The 22,274-nt window shown below is 42.4% G+C and overlaps 1 protein-coding gene across 1 annotated transcript in view; it reads left to right on the forward strand.

Moving 5' to 3' along the window:
- Nucleotides 1–22,274, forward strand: part of IRAK1 (interleukin 1 receptor associated kinase 1) — a 351,555-nt gene that overhangs the window by 215,419 nt on the left and 113,862 nt on the right. Inside the window, exon 9 of the mRNA XM_053695661.1 lies at nt 6,366–6,434. Within this exon, the coding sequence (XP_053551636.1) occupies nt 6,366–6,434 (69 nt within the window). The remainder of the gene's footprint in view (nt 1–6,365; nt 6,435–22,274) is intronic.

Here is a 22,274-nt window from a genome sequence, read left to right on the forward strand (position 1 = left end):
GGGGAGTGGGAACTTCATCCGGAGGTCTTTGCCCAAATACTTCGACGTTGGGGCAAACCAGAGATAGATCTCATGGCGTCGCGACAGAACGCCAAGCTTCCTCGTTACGGGTCCAGATCCAGGGATCCAGGAGCAGTCCTGATAGATGCTCTGACAGCACCTTGGGACTTCAGGATGGCTTACGTGTTTCCACCCTTCCCGTTACTTCCTCGATTGATTGCCAGAATCAAACAAGAGAGAGCATCAGTGATTCTAATAGCACCTGCGTGGCCACGCAGGACTTGGTATGCAGACCTGGTGGACATGTCATCCTGTCCACCTTGGTCTCTACCTCTGAAACAGGACCTTCTGATACAGGGTCCCTTCAAACATCAAAATCTAACTTCTCTGAAGCTGACTGCTTGGAAATTGAACGCTTGATTTTATCAAGACGTCGGGTTTTCTGAGTCAGTTATTGATACCTTAATACAGGCTAGGAAACCTGTTACCAGAAAGATTTACCATAAGATATGGCGTAAATACCTATATTGGTGTGAATCCAAAGGTTACTCTTGGAGTAAGGTTAGGATTCCTAGGATATTGTCTTTTCTACAAGAAGGTTTAGAAAAGGGTTTATCTGCTAGTTCATTAAAGGGACAGATCTCAGCTCTGTCCATTCTGTTACACAAACGTCTGTCAGAAGTTCCTGACGTCCAGGCTTTTTGTCAGGCTTTGGCCAGGATTAAGCCTGTGTTTAAAACTGTTGCTCCACCATGGAGTTTAAACCTTGTTCTTAATGTTTTACAGGGCGTTCCGTTTGAACCCCTTCATTCCATTGATATAAAGTTGTTATCTTGGAAAGTTCTATTTTTAATGGCTATTTCCTCGGCTCGAAGAGTCTCTGAATTATCAGCCTTACATTGTGATTCTCCTTATTTGATTTTTCATTCGGATAAGGTAGTCCTGCGTACTAAACCTGGGTTCTTACCTAAGGTAGTTACTAACAGGAATATCAATCAAGAGATTGTTGTTCCTTCTTTATGCCCAAATCCTTCTTCAAAGAAGGAACGTCTACTGCACAACCTGGATGTAGTCCGTGCTCTAAAATTTTACTTACAGGCAACTAAGGAATTTCGACAAACGTCTTCTCTGTTTGTCATTTACTCTGGGCAGAGGAGAGGTCAAAAAGCTTCCGCTACCTCTCTTTCTTTTTGGCTTCGTAGCATAATTCGTTTAGCTTATGAGACTGCTGGACAGCAGCCTCCTGAAAGAATTACAGCTCATTCTACTAGAGCTGTGGCTTCCACTTGGGCCTTCAAGAATGAGGCCTCTGTTGAACAGATTTGCAAGGCTGCAACTTGGTCTTCGCTTCATACTTTTTACAAATTTGACACTTTTGCTTCATCGGAGGCTATTTTTGGGAGAAAGGTTCTTCAGGCAGTGGTTCCTTCTGTATAAAGAGCCTGCCTATCCCTCCCGTCATCCGTGTACTTTTGCTTTGGTATTGGTATCCCAGAAGTAATGATGACCCGTGGACTGATCACACTTAACAGAAGAAAACATAATTTATGCTTACCTGATAAATTCCTTTCTTCTGTAGTGTGATCAGTCCACGGCCCGCCCTGTTTTTAAGGCAGGTAAATATTTTTTAATTTATACTCCAGTCACCACTTCACCCTTGGCTTTTCCTTTCTCGTTGGTCCTTGGTCGAATGACTGGGAGTGACGTAGAGGGGAGGAGCTATATGCAGCTCTGCTGGGTGAATCCTCTTGCACTTCCTGTTGGGGAGGAGTAATATCCCAGAAGTAATGATGACCCGTGGACTGATCACACTACAGAAGAAAGGAATTTATCAGGTAAGCATAAATTATGTTTTTTTTATTATAATTCATATATATATTACGGGTGAAATGCGCGTAGCGTGAAGGTGACGTACCTAGGAAGGTAGAGGACGTCAACCGCTGTCCACCTGGGAGGTGTGTGACCTGTTGTTACTGCATGCTAGACGGAGCAGCCGTGTTTGGAGACCGACGGAGACGGAGGGGCAGCTCAGTACCGCCTACGGAATACTGGCCTGGTCTGGTGAGCAAGAGGCGTGAATCTGAGTTTTGTGAGCTGTGGGCTTTCGAGCCTTTCAATACCCGGTCTCATATGGTGTCTCCATATACAGGACGCTTTGCAGATTTATTGAATACCATCTAAGTTAGCTGCATGATGTCTGATGCATGTCTTCCTTGCTTAACCCTATCATAACAAGTCTATCTCAAGGATATATTCGGCTGCATTTAATCTACTTGGAAGTTGTGCATGATCTTTGTTACACAAGCTGACTTTTTCTACATGCAATTAACGATTGTCCATGCTGTTTTTTTTTTTTTTTTTTTTTTGTTTTTTTTTAAAAAACATTTTTATTGATGAAAATAAATCAGTATACATTTAGATTTAGGCAGATATAACTTGAGCACATTATCAAGTCATGTATACAAAAGTCAAACATATTATAGTGGAAAACATTTCTCTATATGACAATGCACAATATATTAAAAACCGTATATGAGTATTATAAAAACTACTAATGTACCAGGTTACCGGCTTTGTCTCATAATATAAACATTTGTATATGCTATGTATGGTCTAGGTCTGAGCCAAAGTCATATTCAAGTATTCCTCCCATAGAAAGTATATGGAGTGGTAATCATCTTGTCGATGTATTTGTGTGTAATGATATTTTTCTAGTTCTAGATTATGTGTGACTGTATGTCTCCAGACTTCTATTGTGGGTAGATCTGTTTTTTTCCAGTGCAACGGGATTAATCTTTTGGCTGTGTTTACCATTATTGTTAATAGTGCTAATCTTAACTTACATTTTATTTTAGGGAAATGATTGAAGAGCAAAACTTTTAATTCGAAGGGTATAGAGATACTCAATACTCGTTCAACCTCTTTCTTGATTGTTTCCCAATAGTATTTAGCTTTCGGGCACTGCCACCAAATGTGGTGTGGGGTTCCAATTTCCTGGCAACCCCTCCAGCATATTGCTGGGGTGTTAGGGAATAGCTGATGTAAACGTGAAGGTGTATAATACCATCTGCACATGAATTTGAGGTTCATTTCCAGAATGGAAATCGAGGAGGAAGATTTGCTCATATATTTGAATATGTCATACCAAGTTTGTTCTGGTATCGGGCTATCAAATTCCTGTTCCCATTTGGCAACATAGGATGGTAGGTGTTTATAGCTGGACAGTTGAAGTTGTTTATGTACTATGGAGAGTATGCCTTTATTTGGCAGTGGATTAATGCACAGATTCTCAAAAGGTGTTAATGGACGAGTAAAATGCGGTTTAGATGGGTGTGTTGAAAGAAAGTGTGCTAACTGTGAATATGTTAACCAATTTTGCAGTCTGGGTCCACACTTGGTAACAAGATCTGTTTGCGATTTAACCCTTCCATTCTCATATAGGGTATGGACCGGAAGGATATCATTGATAGTTACTAATTGTGGCTCAAGTATATTAATATTAAGTGGGGATGTTACATTGCCCCCTATCGGAGTTAAAGGGGATTGCGCTGTAGAAATGCCTTTATGCTGTCGTATGATTTTGTCCCATATTTTATATGATTCTCGAACTGAGGATGGGGTAGCATCTGAAAGCGTTCTCTGGTTGGAGGTAAGCCAACAGTTCCCGCATATATTGTCGTGACCTATCAAATTGTTTTCTAGTTGGACCCATTCTTTATTTAAGGCATTTTTACACCAGTCTACTATCCTGGACATAAAAGTAGCTATTCTGTAGAGTTTTATATTGGGCGCTCCAATGCCTCCGAGTTCTCTCGGTCTATATAATGTAGCTGTGGCTATGCGTGGGCGTTTGTTTGCCCAAATAAAGGTATTTAACGCTTTCTGTAGTCTATGAATCAGTGAGTCGGGGAGGGGTATAGGTAAAGTTTGTAACAGATAAAGTATTTTGGGCAATATAATCATTTTAATTGCATTAAGTCTCCCCATCCATGATAGAAATTTACTATTCCAGCTTCTTAACAATGAGTTAGTCCATGCTGTTTTTATTACGCTTTGGGAATCCTTTTGCTTTTGATTAACACACAAGCTTGGCAGTAACATTGGATGTCTGTTACTAACTTCTTACGGACTGTATATACCTATTTATGGTTGATTTACACAGCTGATGCATAATTGATTTGTTACGATTCTGTTCATATGCTTTAACTTGATGTGAATTCTTTGGGCTATGCATTGATAATCGCATTTTTGTTTAATTGATAGTTTGAAACCTTATTGCCGTTATTGTTCTGCTGTTTACATTGTATTCCTTTTTTAGGATGATTACTGGATGTTGTACTATTAACAGCAGCACATGTACGGCAATTTAGCTTTCTTATTTTTGGTCATCTAACCCCCGGGGGTATTTAGGATTGCTTTAATCTGTTATATGCTATATATGCTTGAAATTGCTATTCCTCATTGAGGATTTTTTTATTTAATAAATTGCCTTCGTTTGACCTTAAGCAGCAGTTGTTTTGTGATCATTTCAAGACTAATATCAATTTTATTATTTGGTTTATACATGAGTAGTGCTGGATTAACTCATCTTTTTTCCTTTCTTATTTTGGACATACAATTTTTATATGAGTTCCGTGCACTGGTTCGCCTGCATATATTTTTGTAAGTCAGGTGGTCCATTACTTACCTACCCATATATCCTTTTGAGCGGGTTCTATTTGTACATATATATATATATATATATATATATATACTTAAAATAATTATGTGGTTTTACTTGCAAACTAATATATTTTTCATTGCAACATTCTTATAGTTTGAAATTTACCATGACTTTAATGTGCCATTGTAGTAAAAAAATGACATGCGCTAATCTTTTAGTGTATATAATTTTTCTCATAAGGTGGTGAAATCCACTAGCCCATAGTGATAGGATTTAACTCCTGGCCACAAAGAAACATAAGCACTTAGTTTTTTTTTTATGTTGGAGCCTGTAGTCCCTAATATAATCTGTAAAGAGAGATGGATTGTTTAGTTTATTAGAAGACAAAAGCTATTAGTCCAGAGAAAATCCAAACTGGGTGTCTAGTCCACTCAGTGCTAAAGATGGGGGGGGGGGGGGGTGAGCGACATTTTTATTTCTCCACTGCAGTTTTATAGGTTTACCACTAGGTGGCAGAATAAATATAAATTGTTCTTTTAGGGTATACTTATATGTGGCAGCCACAACCAGGGAACGGTTTATACATTTTTGTATACAATGTGATTATTTAAATATGAAAGAAGTTGTCATGCTTAAAGGGACAACTACTTTTTTTTGCTCTCATTTTCCTTGGTTGTTTGTTTTTTCACCAGGTTAAAATGGTGCCTAGTGCCTGAATTTACTGGATGTAGTATATAGAATTTCTGTTTATTGGTGCATTTGTCTTCCCTTACTTTGTCCTGATAAGAAACTGGTGAATGTCAGATGGGTTTATTCCTGCACATAAATTCTTAGTGTAACACATTTATTTTTGCTGTATATGTTTGTGTGTTTTATTTTTTGCATTAAAAATAATTAATTGAAGGCGATACCTTAGCTTCTGTTTGTCTCTGATGGTTAGTAAACCAGTTAAAGGGACATTCTGATAATTAAAGGAGCTTTTATGATTATTATGATTATTATACAAATGGTCATTGTAGCTATATGTTTTACCATTGCAAATGGGTTAAACACATAATTAAGGCTCAACGTCGGAGTCTCAATTGATTACCGCTCCTGAACAGGACATAGGTGAACCAATCAGAAGTGGCATAAGCACAGCATGGGAATAAGTCTGGTTTACGAGTTTAACTATATCTTAAATACTATTTAACTGCTGAATTCTATTACATTAGGGCAGTGATGGCAAACATTGGCACCCCTGATGATTCGGAACTTCATTTCCCATGATGCTCAACTAGACTGCAGCGTGCCTAAGCATCATGGGAAATGTTGTTTCAAAACATCTCAGTAGCCAAGGTTAGCCATCACTACATTAGAGCGTGTCCCTTTAAGTAATGTCTATTGCAGCTGATGGGTAAGAGCATTTTTGTAACCATGGTTACAGGTCAGCTGATTTTCACCTGTACTGCAGATATTGTGAAAATCTGGCCCATTGATTTGCTCGGAGGACTGGATTTCATAACCACTGCTCCATTGCATAAAGTTTCTAACCTTGTGTCTTTAAAATAAGTGATCTCTAGTAATATTTAATGGGTTTTTAATCAAGAGTATACTTTTTATACTGTGCTGAAGTCCTTAGGATTAGAGACATCAGACTTTGTGATTGGCTGCTTTTGTATAAGTTGTACTAATGCATGTTCTACCTTTGTTCCTTTACAAGGTTTTACTGGAGAACCTGACGGGACGGAAAGCCATAGAGGAAGAGAGCACATCCCATTCTGTATACTTGGTAATTACTCTCTCATTGCTTTTTTTGAGCTGAAAGTTTTTTTTAAAAGTATGAATGCCAACTGGAAACAATCGTGTAGGTGTTTGTGGTGGAAAAATAAAAATAATTACACAGACCTCTTAAAGGGAGTATAAACTCACATTTCTATCATCCATATAAAAAAGCAGTAGATAAATGTTATTTCCCCCCAATATAATATACCAGTTCAGAGAGCATCCATACAAAATAATCTATAAAACCACACAGATTTACTCATTCCAATCCTTTTTCTGTTTTAGACTTTTTAATCCACTTATTTATGTAGAATAGCCTAAATCAGGGGTATAAAGCTCATTGTATCCGGGGGCCATTTGAACAGAGGGAGTGCTCTGGAACTGGATATACTAGAAACTGTAAGTGACATTTACCCAAGTAGTAGTGCATGGTGGGAATTGTAGTCAACAATAGACATACACTGTGTATATTTATCTTGTGAGTGCCAAGGGAAGTGATCATTCTGGAACTAAATAAAAAGTGACATCCAAGCAGTGCATAATGGGACTCAACACTTGACAAAGCATGCTTGTCATTATATTTCAATGATAATGGAATGCAGGTGATGAGAATGCAACCTCTTAGTTGCATTCTCATCACCTTCATTCCATTATCATTTTATCAAGTGGACTGTCAGGTACAAACAACCTGTGGTCAGTTACAGACAATCTGTGTGAGAGAGCGTGCTTTGGCACTTTAAGTGCTCTCATGCTGCCTGAACTTTGATTTAACCTGTTTATGTGAAATTGAACTGTACCTTTCTCCAACATTGGTGTGTCCGGTCCACGGCGTCATCCTTACTTGTGGGAATATCTCTTCCCCAACAGGAAATGGCAGAGTCCCAGCAAAGCTGGCCATATAGTCCCTCCTAGGCTCCGCCCACCCCAGTCATTCTCTTTGCCGTTGCACAGGCAACATCTCCACGGAGATGGTTAAGAGTATGTGGTGTTTAGTTGTAGTTTTTTTATTCTACTATCAAGAGTTTGTTATTTTAAAATAGTGCTGGTATGTACTATTTACTCTGAAACAGAAAAAGATGAAGATTTCTGTTTGTGAGAGGAAGATGATTTTAGCAGACAGTAACTAAAATCGATTGCTGTTTCCACATAGGACTGTTGAGATGAAGTAACTTCAGTTGGGGGAAACAGTTAGCAGACTTTTCTGCTTAAGGTATGACTAGCCATATTTCTAACAAGACTGTGTAATGCTGGAAGGCTGTCATTTCCCCTCATGGGGACCGGTAAGCCATTTTCTTAGTCTCAAACAGAATAAAGGGCTTAATATGGGCTATAAAACTGGTAGACACTTTTATGGGCTAAATCGATTGCTTTATTTGGACATTTTATACATGTTTATGCTGATAATTCACACTTATAAACTTGGGGAACGTTTTTTAACGTCAGGCACTATGTTAGACACCTCTTCCAGTCAGGAAGGGCCTTCCCAGTTGTAGGCTGAGCCTCATTTTCACGCCATTACTGCGCAGTTGTTTTTGAGAGCAAGACATGCAGATGCATGTGTGAGGACCTGAAAGTGGTTGGAAAAGTTCCTAGAAGGCGTCATTTGGTATCGTATTCCCCTCTGGGCTTGGTAAAGTCACAGCAAAGGCTGTAGCTGGGACTGTATAGGGGTTAAATCTGTAACCAGTTCCGGTTTCGTTATTTTAAGGGTTAAAGCTCTGAAAATTGGTGTGCAATACTTTTAATGCTTTAAGACACTGTGGTGAAATTTTGGTAAATTTTGAACAATTCCTTCATATTTTTTCACATATTCAGTAATAAAGTGTGCTCTGTTTAAAATTTAAAGAGACAGTAACGGTTTTGTTTTAAAACGTTTTTTGTGCTTTATTGACAAGTTTAAGCCTGTTTAACATGTCTGTGCCTTCGGATAAGCTATGTTCTATATGTATGAAAGCCAATGTGTCTCCCCCTTCAAAATTGTGTGATAATTGTGCCATAGCGTCCAAACAAAGTAAGGACAGTACTGCCACAGTTAGTAAAGTTGCCCAAGATGATTCATCAGATGAAGGGAGTAGACATAGTTCTACATCATCTCCTTCTGTGTCTACGCCAGTTTTGCCCACGCAGGAGGCCCCTAGTACTTCTAGCGCGCCAATGCTTATTACCATGCAACAATTGACGGCTGTAATGGATAACTCCATAGCTAATATTTTATCCAAAATGCCTGCATATCAGAGAAAGCGCGATTGCTCTGTTTTAAACACTGAAGAGCAGGAGGGCGCTGATGATAATGGGTCTGTCATACCCTCACACCAATCTGAAGGGGCCATGAGGGAGGTTTTGTCAGATGGGGAAATTTCAGATTCAGAAAAAAATTCTCAACAGGCTGAACCTGATGTTGTGACATTTAAATTAGAACATCTCCGCGCACTTCTTAAGGAGGTGTTATCTACTCTGGATGATTGTGACAACTTGGTCATTCCAGAAAAATTATTCAAGATGGACAAGTTCCTAGAGGTTCCGGTGCACCCCGACGCTTTTCCTATACCCAAGCGGGTGGCGGACATAGTGAATAAGGAGTGGGAGAAGCCCGGCATACCTTTTGTTCCCCCTCCTATATTTAAGAAATTATTTCCTATGGTCGACTCAAGAAAGGACTTATGGCAGACAGTCCCTAAGGTCGAGGGGGCAGTTTCTACTCTAAACAAGCGCACTACTATTCCTATTGAGGATAGTTGTGCTTTCAAAGATCCTATGGATAAAAAATTGGAGGGTTTGCTTAAAAAGATTTTTGTACAGCAAGGTTACCTTCTACAACCCATTTCTTGCATTGTTCCTGTCACTACAGCAGCGTGGTTCTGGTTCGAGGAACTAGAAAAGTCGCTCAGTAGAGAGACTCCATATGAAGGAGGTTATGGACAGAGTTCACGCACTTAAGTTGGCTAACTCTTTTATTTTAGATGCCGCTTTGCAATTAGCTAAATTAGCGGCGAAAAATTCAGGGTTTGCAATTGTGGCGCGCAGAGCGCTTTGGCTAAAGTCTTGGTCAGCGGATGTATCATCCAAGACAAAATTGCTTAACATCCCCTTCAAGGGTAAAACTCTCTTTGGACCAGAATTGAAAGAGATTATCTCAGACATCACTGGGGGAAAGGGCCACGCCCTCCCACAAGATAGGCCTTTCAAGGCCAAGAATAAGTCTAATTTTCGTTCCTTTCGTAATTTCAGAAACGGACCGGCCTCTAATTCTGCATCCTCTAAGCAAGAGGGTAATGCCTCACAGTCCATGCCAGCCTGGAAACCGATGCAAGGCTGGAACAAGGGTAAGCAGACCAAGAAGCCTGCTACCGCTAACAAAACAGCATGAAGGAGTAGCCCCCGATCCGGGACCGGATCTAGTGGGGGGCAGACTCTCTCTCTTTGCTCAGGCTTGGGCAAGAGATGTTCAGGATCCCTGGGCGCTAGAAATAGTTTCTCAGGGTTATCTTCTGGAATTCAAGGAACTACCCCCAAGGGGAAGGTTCCACATGTCTCACTTATCCTCAAACCAAATAAAGAGACAGGCGTTCTTACATTGTGTAGAAGACCTGTTAAAGATGGGAGTGATACACCCAGTTCCAATGACGGAACAAGGAATGGGATTTTACTCAAATCTGTTCATAGTTCCCAAAAAAGAGGGAACCTTCAGACCAATTCTGGATTTAAAGATCCTAAACAAATTTCTCAGGGTACCATCGTTCAAAATGGAAACCATTCGAACGATTCTACCCACTATCCAGGAAGGTCAATTTATGACTACCGTGGATCTAAAGGATGCGTACCTACATATTCCTATCCACAAAGAACATCATCAGTTCCTAAGGTTCGCCTTTCTGGACAAACATTACCAGTTTGTGGCCCTCCCATTCGGATTAGCCTCTGCTCCAAGGATTTTCACAAAGGTACTCGGGTCCCTTCTAGCGGTCCTAAGACCGAGGGGCATTGCAGTAGTACCATACTTGGACGACATTCTAATACAAGCGTCGTCCCTTTCAAAAGCAAAGGCTCATACAGACATCGTTCTGGCCTTTCTCAGATCTCACGGATGGAAGGTGAACGTAGAAAAAAGTTCTCTGTCTCCGTCAACAAGAGTTCCCTTCTTGGGAACAATAATAGATTCCTTAGAAATGAGGATTTTTCTGACAGATGTCAGAAAGTCAAAACTTCTAAGCGCTTGTCAAGTTCTTCATTCTGTTCCACGTCCTTCCATAGCTCAGTGCATGGAAGTAGTAGGGTTGATGGTTGCAGCAATGGACATAGTTCCTTTTGCGTGAATTCATCTAAGACCATTACAACTGTGCATGCTGAAACAGTGGAATGGGGACTATACAGACTTGTCTCCAGTGATTCAAGTAAATCAGAAGACCAGAAATTCACTACGTTGGTGGCAAACCCTGGACCACCTATCCCAGGGAATGAGCTTCCGCAGACCAGAGTGGGTCATTGTCACGACCGACGCCAATCTAGTGGGCTGGGGCGCGGTCTGGGAATCCCTGAAAGCTCAGGGACTATGGTCTCGGGAAGAGTCTCTTCTCCCGATAAACATTCTGGAACTAAGAGCGATACTCAATGCTCTCAGGGCTTGGCCTCAGCTTGCAAAGGCCAGATTCATAAGATTCCAATCAGACAACATGACGACTGTTGCGTATATCAATCATCAGGGGGGAACAAGGAGTTCCCTGGTGATGAAAGAAGTGACCAAAATAATACAATGGGCGGAGGATCACTCCTGCCACCTATCTGCGATCCACATCCCAGGTGTGGAAAACTGGGAAGCGGATTACTTGAGTCGTCAGACATTCCATCCGGGGGAGTGGGAACTCCACCCGGAGATCTTTGCCCTGTTGATGCAATTATGGGGCATTCCAGATATGGATCTGATGGCGTCTCGTCAGAACTTCAAGGTTCCTTGCTACGGGTCCAGATCCAGGGATCCCAAGGCGACTCTAGTGGATGCACTAGTAGCACCTTGGACCTTCAACCTAGCTTATGTGTTTCCACCGTTTCCTCTCATTCCCAGGCTGGTAGCCAGGATCAAACAGGAGAGGGCCTTGGTGATCTTGATAGCTCCTGCGTGGCCACGCAGGACTTGGTATGCAGACCTGGTGAATATGTCATCGGTTCCACCATGGAAGCTACCTTTGAGACAGGACCTTCTTGTTCAGGGTCCATTCGAACATCCAAATCTGATCTCCCTCCAGTTGACGGCTTGGAGATTGAACGCTTGATTCTATCAAAGCGTGGGTTTTCAGATTCTGTGATAGATACTCTGGTTCAGGCCAGAAAACCGGTAACTAGAAAGATTTACCATAAAATATGGAAAAGATATATCTGCTGGTGTGAATCCAAGGGATTTCCATGGAATAAGATAAAAATTCCTAAGATTCTTTCCTTTCTGCAAGAAGGTTTGGATAAAGGATTATCTGCGAGTTCTCTAAAGGGACAGATTTCTGCTTTACCTGTCTTACTACACAAACGACTGGCAGCTGTGCCAGATGTTCAAGCATTTGTTCAGGCTCTGGTTAGGATCAAGCCTGTTTACAGACCTTTGACTCCTCCCTGGAGTTTAAATCTAGTTCTTTCAGTTCTTCAAGGGGTTCCGTTTGAACCTCTACATTCCATAGATATTAAGTTGTTATCTTGGAAAGTTTTGTTTTTGGTTGCTATTTCTTCTGCTAGAAGAGTTTCAGAGTTATCTGCTCTGCAGTGTTCTCCGCCCTATCTGGTGTTCCATGCAGATAAGGTGGTTTTGCGTACTAAGCCTGGTTTTCTTCCAAAGGTTGTTTCTAACAAAAATATTAACCAGGAGATAGTTGTACCTTCTTTGTGTCCGAATCCAGTTTCAAAGATGGAACGTTTGTTACACAATTTGGACGTAGTCCGTGCTCTAAAATTCTATTTAGAAGCTACAAAAGATTTCAGACAAACATCTTCTCTGTTTGTCGTCTATTCTGGTAAAAGGAGAGGTCAATAAGCGACTTCTACCTCTCTTTCCTTTTGGCTTAAAAGCATTATCCGATTGGCTTACGAGACTGCCGGACGGCAGCCTCCTGAAAGAATCACAGCTCACTCCACTAGGGCTGTGGCTTCCACATGGGCCTTCAAGAACGAGGCTTCTGTTGATCAGATATGTAAGGCAGCGACTTGGTCTTCACTGCACACTTTTGCCAAATTTTACAAATTTGATACTTTTGCTTCTTCGGAGGCTATTTTTGGGAGAAAGGTTTTGCAAGCTGTGGTGCCTTCCGTTTAGGTAACCTGATTTGCTCCCCCCCTTCATCCGTGTCCTAAAGCTTTGGTATTGGTTCCCACAAGTAAGGATGACGCCGTGGACCGGACACACCAATGTTGGAGAAAACAGAATTTATGCTTACCTGATAAATTACTTTCTCCAACGGTGTGTCCGGTCCACGGCCCGCCCTGGTTTTTTAATCAGGTCTGATGAATTATTTTCTCTAACTACAGTCACCACGGTACCATATGGTTTCTCCTATATTTTCCTCCTGTCCGTCGGTCGAATGACTGGGGTGGGCGGAGCCTAGGAGGGACTATATGGCCAGCTTTGCTGGGACTCTTTGCCATTTCCTGTTGGGGAAGAGATATTCCCACAAGTAAGGATGACGCCGTGGACCGGACACACCGTTGGAGAAAGTAATTTATCAGGTAAGCATAAATTCTGTTTTTGTGCTATATAGCATTATTAATACAGTACTGTATTTCCCATCGTGTTTTTAACATGTTTTATAGTAATAGACCAAGCTTGGTCTCACCGGTGTTTTAGGAGGTTTAAATAAATTATACTGTTCATTTTTTTCACTGCAAGTGATATCTTTTTATACATATAGGTATCTACTTCTTCTTTACTTTTTTTGTTTTAAATTTAACTATGACTGTATGCACTGCAGATTAACTTTTAAAATGGTTTAAAAAGAATTGAGTGCGCACCTACAGCGTTATAAATTAGTAATTTGCTTGAAATTGCATGCTCTATCTGAATCATGAAAAAAAAAAAATTGAGTTTTGTGTCCTTTTAAGACCTCGGCCAGGCAGGATCGCTATCCTCAATTCTCCAGTGACTTTAATTTTTATCTCCGGAATGCTGAAGTTTATGAGGCACACTGAGATACTTTGTAGGTGCCGTCTATACTGGGTTAAAGCCAGTATGCACTTAGTAATTGCTGTGGATACTTCACTCCTTTAGGCAGAAAGTTAACCCTTAACTTTCTTGATGGTGCGGCCCCCCTATTCGGAACTTCGTCCAGTAGCAGGCAGACTAAATATTTTTCAGGAGGCGTTGGCTCGGTTTGTTCAGGACCCATGGGTCATGGAAATTGTATCTCAAGGTTACCGAATATGCTTCAGGTCTTGGCCTCCTCCTAAAGACCAGAAAATAAAGTTTATCTTTATCCTACCTTTAGTTCTTCAGGGTCATTTCATGTCTACCATAGATCTGAAGGATGCATATCTTTACATTACTTGCAACATCTCATCCCTCTCTACATCTCTCCCTCCTTCTACTCCTCACACCAAACTTCACAGAAGCATTATGTCATTAGATCATCAACAGCTTGCCCTCAAACCTCTCCTCTCCTGTCATCCATCTCCTCCTTCTCCTGCCCTGATAAATCTATCTGCCACTATAATTCCACCCTTACATCGGTCCTTGACAATCTGGCTCCTCTTACCATTGCTCAAAAATCACAGACTCATCCATAAGCCCTGGCATACTCCTCTGACTCGGTACTTACGCAGATGTTCCCGTACTGCTGAGCGGCACTGGAAAAAATCTCGGAATTTAGCTGATTTCCTTCATTACAAGTTTATTTTGAATTCCTACTATTCTGCCCTTAATCTCTATAAGCAACATTACTTCTCTACTCTTTCTTCAAACCCAAAACGTCTGTTCTCCACTTTCAATACTCTTCACCGCCCACCCCCACCCTCTAATAGAACTTCTCTGTCAGCTCAAGACTTTGCCAGCCACTTCAATTAAAAAATCGACTCCATCAGAAACAAAACAGTCTCTCAACATACTTTCATTCTCTCACCCCCTCAAACGCTCGCAATCAACCACAACCCACAAAGCCATAAATTTAGCTCTTTCTCCCCTGTTACTGAGGAAGAAGTTTCGGCACTTATACTGCGCTCTTACCTCATTAGATGTCCCTTTGACCCCTCTCTCTCTTCTACCCTTACCCCTATACTCACGCACATTTTCAACCTCTCCCTCAGCACCAGTATATTTCCCTCATCTCTGAAACATGCACTGGTCACACCTATCTTCAAAAAACCTTCTCTTGATCCAACCACCCCATCCAACTACTGCCCTATTTCCCTACTCCCTCTTGCCTCAAAGCTTCTCGAAAAGCTAGTATATGCACACCTATCCCATTTCCTTACATTAAACTCCCTCCTTGATCCACTGCAATCTGGATTTCGTCCCCATCACTCCACAGAGATAGCAATCGTTAAGGTTACCAACGACCTACTTACAGCAAAATCAAAAGGCTACTTCTCTCAACTTATCCACCTTGATCTGACCGCAGCCTTTGATACTGTTGACCACCCTCTTTTGCTCCAAAGCCTCCAATCTTTCTGCATTTGTGACACAGCCCTCTTGTGCTTCTCTTCCTACCTGTCAAACCGTACCTTTAGTGGAGCCTTTTCTGAGGCCTCCTCTTCCCCGTTACCACTTTCTATTGGGGTACCGCAAGGCTCTGTCCTCGGTCCCCTTCTCTTCTCAATCTACACGTCATCATTAGGTTCCCTAATAAAGTCCCATGGGTTCCAATATCACACCCAAATCTACTTCTCTGCACCAGACCTCTCCCCTTCCTTGCTAACCCGTGTCACTAACTGTCTTTCTCACATCTCTTCCTGGATGTCCTCTCACTACCTCAAGTTAAATCTCTCCAAAACTGAGCTACTTATTTTCCCCCCTTCTTCTAAAATCTCTATAACTGTTGACAACACCATCATTACTCCAACCTCACATGCCCGATGTCTTGGGGGTCACACTTGACTCAGATCTTTCTTTCACTCCTCACATTAAGTCCTTGGCTAAATCCTGCTGCTTCCACCTTAAAATCATCTCTAAAATTAGACTTTCCTTACACAAGACACAACTAAGATTTGAATCCACACTCTCATCCTTTCCCGCCTCGATACTGTAACTCTGTCCTCTCTGGTCTCCCCAGCTGCCGCCTAGCTCCTTTACAATCTATAATGAATGCCTCTGCCAGGCTCATCTTCTATACATGTCGCTCTTGATCTGCTGCACCTCTGTGCCAATCCCTTCACTGGCTTCCTCTTGCCTCCAGGATTAAACACAAAATTCTCACTGACACACAAAGCCCTCAACTGCACTGCTCTCCCCTACATCTCAGACCTTGTCTCCAGATACTCTCCCTCCCGTCCCCTTCGCTCTGCTCACAATCTCCTAATCTCCTCCACTCTTGTTACCTCCTCACACTCCCACTTACCGGACTTCTCCAGACTGGCTCCCATCTTGTGGAAATCTCTGCCTCACTCCACAAGACTCTCCCCTAGTTTTGAAAACTTCAAGCGCTCCCTAAAGACTCTACTGTTCAGGGATGCATACAACCTACACTAACCTTTCTTTATACCGTTTCCTCTCCTCCATTGCTATCTCCTTGAACCCCCTTAGCATGTAAGGCTAAGAGCCATGCTGTTTGTAGATCACCTTCTTTAGCGCTGACTACAACAGTGCGACTCTTGGCAGGGTCCTCTACCCGTCTGATGCCTATAAATGTTTCCTTGTATTCCGCCTTTGTTTATAGCGCTGCGGAATCTGTTGGCACTCTACAAATAACCGATAATAATAATAATCCTGATTCACCGGGATCATCATGGTTCCTGGACAAACATGATCAGCTTACAGCTCTACCGTTTAGTCTGGCTACTGCTCCCAGAATATTCATAAAGGTTCTGTGAGCCCTTCTATCAGTGATTTGTGCACAAGGGGTAGCTGTGGCTCCTTACCTGGATGATTTATTGGTTCAGGCGCCATCGCCCATACAGAAAAACTACTTTGGTTTCTTTGCAGTCATGGCTGGATGGTAAATGTTGCAAAAAGTTCTTTCTTTGGGATTGATCATAGACTTTAAGTTTTTTCTAACAGAGCAATGCAGATCTGTCTCAACAGATTGTATTAGACAGCCGGTCGAGAGAATCGCTCTCTTGGTGAATCTGTCCAGATCATCTGTCCCGAGGGACATGCTACTTAAGACCATCCTGGGAGATTGTGACTACGGACGCAAATCTATCCGGATGGGGAGCTGTTTGAGGTGCCAGGAAGGCACAGGGGTTGTGGACTCAGAAGGAGTCCTCCCTCCCGATCAATAATTTGTATCTACAGGCAATCTTCAAGGCCTTGAAGGCTTGGCCACTTCTGGGTTCGTCCCAGTTTATCAGATTCCAATCAGACAATATAACCTGGGTGGCTTACATAAACCATCAGGGGGGAACGAGAAGTTCCTTGGCGATGAAGGAAGTATCTCAAATTCTGGACTGGGTGGAGGCCCACAGGTGTTCGCTGTCAGCGATCCACATTCCGGGAGTGGTCAACTGGGAGGCAGATTTTCTCAGCAGGCAATCCTTCTATCCAGGGGAATGGTCTCTCCATCCCAAGGTCTTTGCAAAGATATGCAGCAAGTGGGGGACGCCGGACATAGATCTCATGTTGTCCCGTCTCAATACCAAGCTACCCAGGTATGGGTCGAGGTTGAGGGATCCCCAAGCGGATCTAATAGATGCACTAGCAGTGCCCTGGAGGTTCAAACCGCTTCTTCCTCGAGTGGCGGCCCGCATCAAGCAGGAGCGGGTATCAGTAATCCTGATTGCTCCATTGTGGCCATGAAGGATGTGGTTCGCGGATCTAGTGGGGATGTCCTCATCTCCTCCATGGAAGTTACCTTGTCGCAGATACATTTCATTTGTTCATGAAATTCTAGATTCTCTGAGGCTGTCTGCGTGGAGGTTGAACGCTTAGTCTCAGAGGTTTCTCTTAGAGTGTCATTGATACTCTTATTCACATTCGTAAACCAGTTACTCTGCGTATCTACCACAAGGTGTGGAGGTGTGAAGAGCTTGGTTTTTCCTGGCACAGAGTTAAGGTTGCCAGGATCCTATATTTTCTCCAGGATGGGCGAGAGAAGGGCCTTGCTGCTAGTTCCCTGAGGGGACAGATTTCGGCCCTGTTAGTTTGATTGCACTAGAGACTGGCTGAGCTTCCAGACGTGCAGTCGTTTAAGTTTCTGATTAAGATCAGACCTGTGTTTAGATCTGGGGCTCCTCCTTGGAGCCTAAATCTTGTTCTTCAGGTTTTGCAACAGGTTCCGTTTGATCCTCTGCATTCCGTTGACATTAAATTGTTATCTTGGAAGGTTCACTTTTTATTGGCTATTGCCTCTGTGCGAAAGTGTCTCAGAGCTCTGCTTTGCAATGTGAGCCCCCTTATCTGATTTTTCAGGCAAATAAGGCAGTTTTACGTACTAAATTAGGTTTTCTTCCTAAGGTTGTGTCAGATCGCAACATCAATCTTCATCGAAGGAATGCTTACCAGATAACGCTTACTACTAGGTGATTCGCGCCTTGAAGTTCTATCTTCAGGCTACTAAGGAGTTTAGACAATCTTCCTCTTTGTTGTATATTTGGGGAAGCGTAAGGGGCAGTAGGCTACTTCGACTTCCCTATCTTTTTGGTTGAGTGTCATTCGCTTAGATTACAAGACAGCGAGACATCGTCCTCCTGAGAGGATAACGGCTTATTCCACTAGAGCAGTGGCTTCCTCTTGGGCCTTTAAGTACAAGGCTTCTATGGATCAGATTTGTAAGGTGTCTACCTGGTCCTCCTTTCATACTTTTTTCAACATTTTACAAGTTTGATGTTTTTGCTTCGGCTGAAGCAGCTTTCGGGAGAAAAGTTTTGCAGGCTGTGGTGCCCTCAGAATAGGGTCGGCTTCTTCCCTTCATTCAGTGTCCTCTAGAGCTTGGGTATAGTTTTCCCAACAGTAAGGAATGAAGCCATGGACTCTCCCTATCTTAAGAAGGAAAACATAATTTATGCTTACCAGATAAATTCCTTTCCTTCCAGATAGGGAAAGTCCGCGGCTCCCGCATGTTTTTTCTTGTCTATGGGTGGTCCCCTATTATTTATTTTATTCTTCTGGCACCATTTATACCCTAATGTTTCTCCTACTTTTCCTTGTTCCCTTGGCAGAATGACTGGGGTAATGAGGAAGTGGGAGGGATATTTAAGCCTTTGGCTGGGGTGTCTTTGCCGCCTCCTGGTGGCCAGGTGTTGTATATTCCAACAGTAAGGAATGAAGCCGTGTACTCTCCCTATCCGGAAGGAAAGGAATTTATCTGGTAAGCATAAACTATATGTTTTTGAATTGATCTTTAACTAAAATGAAAGCAACTATATATATATATATATATATATATATATATATATATACACACATACATACACAAAGATAGGTGTATGTGCACTCTCACCAACGTTCTACAGCTATCAGGGTGCTATACGTTAATCTGTAGAAATGCAAAAAGAAAGCACTCACTGAATTTTCTTCAAAATGTGACAAGCAAATTTAATGCAGTTTGTGACATTTCGGGACAACAACAGTCCCTTCCTCTGACAAGTTAACAATGAACAAAATCAGCCTTTAAATAGGCTCCCAATCACACTCCCCTCAGGATCAGCCAATCCAGGCTGAATAACAAACACACCCCTTCAGTGACCAATGAAAATCAGTGATAGACATGTGCATGTTAATATTGTGAAAATATCGAACAAAAAAACTAGATAAAAACAAGCCCAGAATGATTCCTCTTGTTGGTAGTCATGCCCCCACCAAAAATCAAAATCTTGCCGAATTATGAGCAAGCTAGAGTGAGAGAATACAGCCAAACTCGATCATAAGCTCTTAGCCAATCATCATTCATTTTGCATCAGACTCTGATGCGTCATCCAATATAATCCCGGTTACCACCCACTGTTGCTAAGGATGCCCAACTCTCCAATGTATAAGCTGATCGCGACATATGCACAAAACAGAATTTATGTTTACCTGATAAATTACTTTCTCCAACGGTGTGTCCGGTCCACGGCGTCATCCTTACTTGTGGGATATTCTCCTCCCCAACAGGAAATGGCAAAGAGCCCAGCAAAGCTGGTCACATGATCCCTCCTAGGCTCCGCCTACCCCAGTCATTCGACCGACGTAAAGGAGGAATATTTGCATAGGAGAAATCATATGATACCGTGGTGACTGTAGTTAAAGAAAATAAATTATCAGACCTGATTAAAAAACCAGGGCGGGCCGTGGACCGGACACACCGTTGGAGAAAGTAATTTATCAGGTAAACATAAATTCTGTTTTCTCCAACATAGGTGTGTCCGGTCCACGGCGTCATCCTTACTTGTGGGAACCAATACCAAAGCTTTAGGACACGGATGAAGGGAGGGAGCAAATCAGGTCACCTAGATGGAAGGCACCACGGCTTGCAAAACCTTTCTCCCAAAAATAGCCTCAGAAGAAGCAAAAGTATCAAATTTGTAAAATTTAGTAAAAGTGTGCAGTGAAGACCAAGTCGCTGCCTTACATATCTGATCAACAGAAGCCTCGTTCTTGAAGGCCCATGTGGAAGCCACAGCCCTAGTGGAATGAGCTGTGATTCTTTCAGGAGGCTGCCGTCCGGCAGTCTCGTAAGCCAATCTGATGATGCTTTTAATCCAAAAAGAGAGAGAGGTAGAAGTTGCTTTTTGACCTCTCCTTTTACCAGAATAAACAACAAACAAAGAAGATGTTTGTCTAAAATCCTTTGTAGCATCTAAATAGAATTTTAGAGCACGAACTACATCCAAATTGTGCAACAAACGTTCCTTCTTTGAAACTGGATTCGGACACAAAGAAGGCACGACTATCTCCTGGTTAATGTTTTTGTTAGAAACAACTTTCGGAAGAAACCCAGGTTTAGTACGTAAAACCACCTTATCTGCATGGAACACCAGATAAGGAGGAGAACACTGCAGAGCAGATAATTCTGAAACTCTTCTAGCAGAAGAAATTGCAACCAAAAACAAAACTTTCCAAGATAATAACTTAATATCAACGGAATGTAAGGGTTCAAACGGAACCCCCTGAAGAACTGAAAGAACTAAACTGAGACTCCAAGGAGGAGTCAAAGGTTTGTAAACAGGCTTGATTCTAACCAGAGCCTGAACAAAGGCTTGAACATCTGGCACAGCTGCCAGCTTTTTGTGAAGTAACACAGACAAGGCAGAAATCTGTCCCTTCAAAGAACTTGCAGATAATCCTTTCTCCAAACCTTCTTGAAGAAAGGATAGAATCTTAGGAATTTTTACCTTGTCCCAAGGGAATCCTTTAGATTCACACCAACAGATATATTTTTTCCATATTTTGTGGTAGATTTTTCTAGTTACAGGCTTTCTGGCCTGAACAAGAGTATCAATGACAGAATCTGAGAACCCTCGCTTTGATAAGATCAAGCGTTCAATCTCCAAGCAGTCAGTTGGAGTGAGACCAGATTCGGATGTTCGAACGGACCTTGAACAAGAAGGTCTCGTCTCAAAGGTAGCTTCCATGGTGGAGCCGATGACATATTCACCAGGTCTGCATACCAAGTCCTGCGTGGCCACGCAGGAGCTATCAAGATCACCGATGCCCTCTCCTGATTGATCCTGGCTACCAGCCTGGGGATGAGGGGAAACGGCGGGAATACATAAGCTAGTTTGAAGGTCCAAGGTGCTACTAGTGCATCTACTAGAGTCGCCTTGGGATCCCTGGATCTGGACCCGTAGCAAGGAACCTTGAAGTTCTGACGAGAGGCCATCAGATCCATGTCTGGAATGCCCCACAATTGAGTAATTTGGGCAAAGATTTCCGGATGGAGTTCCCACTCCCCCGGATGAAATGTCTGACGACTCAGAAAATCCGCTTCCCAATTTTCCACTCCTGGGATGTGGATTGCAGACAAGTGGCAGGAGTGAGTCTCCGCCCATTGAATGATTTTGGTCACTTCTTCCATCGCCAGGGAACTCCTTGTTCCCCCCTGATGGTTGACGTACGCAACAGTCGTCATGTTGTCTGATTGAAACCGTATGAACTTGGCCTTTGCTAGCTGAGGCCAAGCCTTGAGAGCATTGAATATCGCTCTTAGTTCCAGAATATTTATCGGGAGAAGAGATTCTTCCCGAGACCAAAGACCCTGAGCTTTCAGGGGTCCCCAGACCGCGCCCCAGCCCACCAGACTGGCGTCGGTCGTGACAATGACCCACTCTGGTCTGCGGAAGCTCATCCCCTGTGACAGGTTGTCCAGGGACAGCCACCAACGGAGTGAATCTCTGGTCCTCTGATCTACTTGTATCGTCGGAGACAAGTCTGTATAGTCCCCATTCCACTGACTGAGCATGCACAGTTGTAATGGTCTTAGATGAATTCGCGCAAAAGGAACTATGTCCATTGCCGCTACCATCAAACCTATTACTTCCATGCACAGCGCTATGGAAGGAAGAGGAACAGAATGAAGTATTTGACAAGAGTTTAGAAGTTTTGATTTTCTGGCCTCTGTCAGAAAAATCCTCATTTCTAAGGAGTCTATTATTGTTCCCAAGAAGGGAACCCTTGTTGACGGAGATAGCGAACTTTTTTCTACGTTCACTTTCCACCCGTGAGATCTGAGAAAGGCCAGGACAATGTCCGTGTGAGCCTTTGCTTGTGGAAGGGACGACGCTTGAATCAGAATGTCGTCCAAGTAAG

The sequence above is a fragment of the Bombina bombina genome, chromosome 12, assembly GCF_027579735.1.
Source record: "Bombina bombina isolate aBomBom1 chromosome 12, aBomBom1.pri, whole genome shotgun sequence".
Taxonomy (NCBI): Eukaryota; Metazoa; Chordata; class Amphibia; order Anura; family Bombinatoridae; genus Bombina; species Bombina bombina.